This window comes from Nycticebus coucang, chromosome 14 (genome assembly GCF_027406575.1).
Source record: "Nycticebus coucang isolate mNycCou1 chromosome 14, mNycCou1.pri, whole genome shotgun sequence".
NCBI classification, from domain to species: Eukaryota; Metazoa; Chordata; class Mammalia; order Primates; family Lorisidae; genus Nycticebus; species Nycticebus coucang.
The window spans coordinates 14,172,867-14,176,326 of record NC_069793.1 but is presented as its reverse complement, the minus strand read 5'-3'; the positions used below and the strand labels follow the sequence as shown (position 1 = coordinate 14,176,326).

General features: G+C 40.6%; 1 protein-coding gene across 1 annotated transcript; it reads right to left on the bottom strand.

The window, feature by feature from the left end:
• Positions 1-1,674: 1,674 nt before the first annotated feature.
• Positions 1,675-2,899, bottom strand: LOC128564669 (olfactory receptor 1444). Its single transcript, XM_053560222.1, has one exon. The coding sequence runs from the start codon at positions 2,894-2,896 to the stop codon at positions 1,934-1,936; it is 963 nt and encodes a 320-aa protein (XP_053416197.1). The 5' UTR covers positions 2,897-2,899; the 3' UTR covers positions 1,675-1,933.
• Between the last annotated feature and the right edge of the window lie 561 nt (positions 2,900-3,460).

Genomic DNA, 3,460 nt, shown 5'->3' with positions numbered 1-3,460 from the left:
GATTTTAGATTTGCACAGAGATCTAATGGTTTAATATGAAGAAAGTGCTTGCTTGAGTTGAGCATAGAAAGAGCTTGACAAGAAAAGAAGGAAGAAGAGGACAAGAAGGAAAAAAGAAGTAGAGAAAGAAGGAGGAAGAGGAAGAAGAGAAGTCAGTTGCGTTAAGTAGAGAGAAAGCTGAGCTAAGGGTGGAATGCACACAGCACTTGGATGGCTGCTTCTCAGACCCATCTCCAAATCTGGGCACTCATTAGCTCAGTCACTTGTGAAAGTCACCGAGAAAGTCTCATGTTTTCCCAGCCCTCCTGTCTTCCCAGGTGTTTTGCTGGATGAGCTTCACCGCTGAGAAAGAGAAAGCGCAAGAGGGTGCAGCTTGCCCAGGTCTTGGGTCCTGAAGCCCCTGGTCTTTCCAGGCAATGGCAGCCCCATGCCAGAGAAAGCTTTTCCCACAGATTAACCTCATGTTCCAAAACACCCTCTTGGTTCCTTTCTCCACAAGACCTAGCCACGATTTACTTACCTCAGACAGAGGCTGCCCATATATTATTATGAATTTAATAAACTCAAAGCTAATTTGACCTTTCTAAGTCACCTGATGTAGCTGACCAAGATTTCTGGGTTTTGCATTTAAAATAAAGATCGATTTGTTGTTTTTTTCTTTTTTAGACATTTAGAAATCACGAACTATGTGGTTGACTTCAATTAATCGTAGCTATAAACACCATCAAGCAGTTGATATGTGAGAAGTAAAATTAATCACCACCACGCCCTTCCCACGCATACACATTTGCTCCCACCATCTAGCACATCAAACAAGACCTGAGGGAGGACTCACGCTGTGCGTCCCTGTGCCATTCCTATCTTAAAAGTAAATTTCCAGGCAGGCTGTTTTATCCTTATAGTGTCTAATTACAGAACATCAAAATGCAGCAGGGACCCAGAGGTGAGCTGAATCATTGAAAAATAAGAGGGAAGAGGGCTCAGGAAGCTGTATTCATAATAGATTCACCAAACTCGAGGGTGCTGAGAAATACAAGCATTTAATTCTGAAGACAAATATCTCCTTTCATAGCCCTTGGGAAAAATGGCTTTTTTTTTTTTTTCTCTAAACTTTCTGCATGTTTTGGTAATTATGTTAGACAGAGGCCAAAAGTGTAGAAGAGAGAGCAGACTCTCTAAAGAAAGGTATATTTATTCGGGCCGAACTTTGAGCCATTTATCTACTGAGACTGTTCCATACTTCTATACGCAAGGTACCTTATTGTTTCCTACCTAAGTAGCCTCAGCACTTTAGCAAAACAGTGAATGACCAGTGAGGAAGGGTGGGAATGGGGGTTGGGAGGAGAAAAGATTTAATCCTGGGCCACCAGAATCCTGATCCAGTCCCTGTCCTTTAAATGACATCCTTCTCTGACACATTATTGAAAGTATTGAAATAGCATTTGCCAGCATTAGAAGCTCTAACTTTCAAACCCAGAGAACAAAGAAATGAGAAGCATAACACCCTGCATTTGGTTAATAAATACTATAATTGAAAATGAGATCCTTATACCAAATAGCAAATGGAAACTTCTTACCATTAAAAATAAAGACAGGATTCTGGTTTTTAGTCCCATATGCAAACAACGTAACTTAATTGTACCTTCATGTTAATCAAAAATAAAAAATAAAGGAGAGGAAAATTCAACACATTCAATTATACACATCTATTTTTTGCTTTAAACCACATCAAGAAACTAATGCAAGAAGAGTTTAAATGTCTCATGTTGTAGTACACTAAATATAAGATTATCTTCCTGAGTAAGACATTTCAAAGCCCTGGTTTTTACATTTCTAATAGCAGAAGTAACCACTATTCTTGGGGAAGAAAGAACTAAAACCTGCAAACCTCAAAAGTCATGACAGCATTTAGGTCTGAGAGAGGGTTGACCTCTTAATGACTTGCTGACATCCTCCTCATACTTAAGGATTGAGGGTAAAGTTTGTTGAGTGTTTTCCAGAGAGCACTTTTCACTTCTTTGTTCCTAAGGCTGTAGATCAAAGGATTCAGCATGGGGATCACCACAGTGTAGAACACAGATGCTATTTTGTCTGTGTCCATGGACTGGCTGGAGTTTGGCTGTAAGTACATGAAGATGATGGTGCCATAGAAGATGGACACGGCGGTGAGGTGGGAAGCACAGGTGGAGAAAGCTTTCTTCCGTCCTTCAGCAGAACGCATCCTTTGAATGGCAATGTATATGAAGAGGTAAGAAATCAGGATGACCAGGAGGGTGGAAAAGACATTGAAGCCCACGACAAAAAAGACAACCAACTTGCTGATGTGTGTGTTGGAGCATGAGAGAGCCAGAAGTGGGGGAATGTCACAGAAAAAATGATTAATCTCATTCGAACCACAGAAGGAGAGTCTGAAGGTGTCTGCTGCGTGGATAGAGGCATTGAGGAAGCCGCAGACATAGGAGCCAACAGTCAGGAGGGCACACACACACGTGGTCATGGTGGTGGTGTAATGAAGAGGCCTACAGACAGCTGCATGGCGGTCATAGGCCATGGAGGCCAGGAGGTAGCACTCCACAGTGGCAAACCCCACAAAGAAGAAGAACTGAGCTGCACATCCATTGTAGGAGATGACTTTGTTCCCTGACTGCAATGCAGCCACCATCTTGGGAGCCACAGCTGACGAGTAACCCAGATCCACAAAAGAGAGGTTGCTCAGGAAGAAGTACATTGGCGTGTGAAGATGGGAGTCTGAGTAGATGATCACCATCATCCCCCCATTCCCAGCAAGGGTGACGAGGTAGATGAATAAAAATATTAAAAGGAGGGGAACCTGGAGATTGGGGTCATCTGTTAACCCCATGAGTATAAACTCTGTCACTTCCGTGCTATTCTTCATAGCAGTCAACTTGAACTTAGCCTGGTGATTAAAGCATAGGAGTCAACAAAACTCAAATGAAAGTGTAAGGAGGATGGTGGGATGATATAAAACCAGAAAACATATATATATATATTGAGAATATACTATGTGTAAGATATGCTATACCCTTCCATTATGTTATAGCATTTAACTCATAGGGTTAAATGAGTTAACCCTATGTTAACCCATGAGTTAACCCATGCCCATTTTACAGATGAGAAAGTTAAGGCTCAGAGAGCTGAATAGACAGCAAGATAATCCAATTAGTATGGCTCAGAACAAATTCACTACTTTATATTTCTGAATCCAAAAGTTATACACTCAGAGCTTGAATTCTACATGTTCATATCATATATCTACAGGGTGGCCATAAAGTTCAAGTGCAATTTAAAATAGTCAACATAACTATAGACTATTTTGTACACATACACACACACAAAAATTATTATGTGGCTATATCTGGCGGCATAGTTTTAAACATTATGTCAACTCAATTTTAAAAAATCAATAATAATAAATACATCATTCTTTACCTTCTCGATT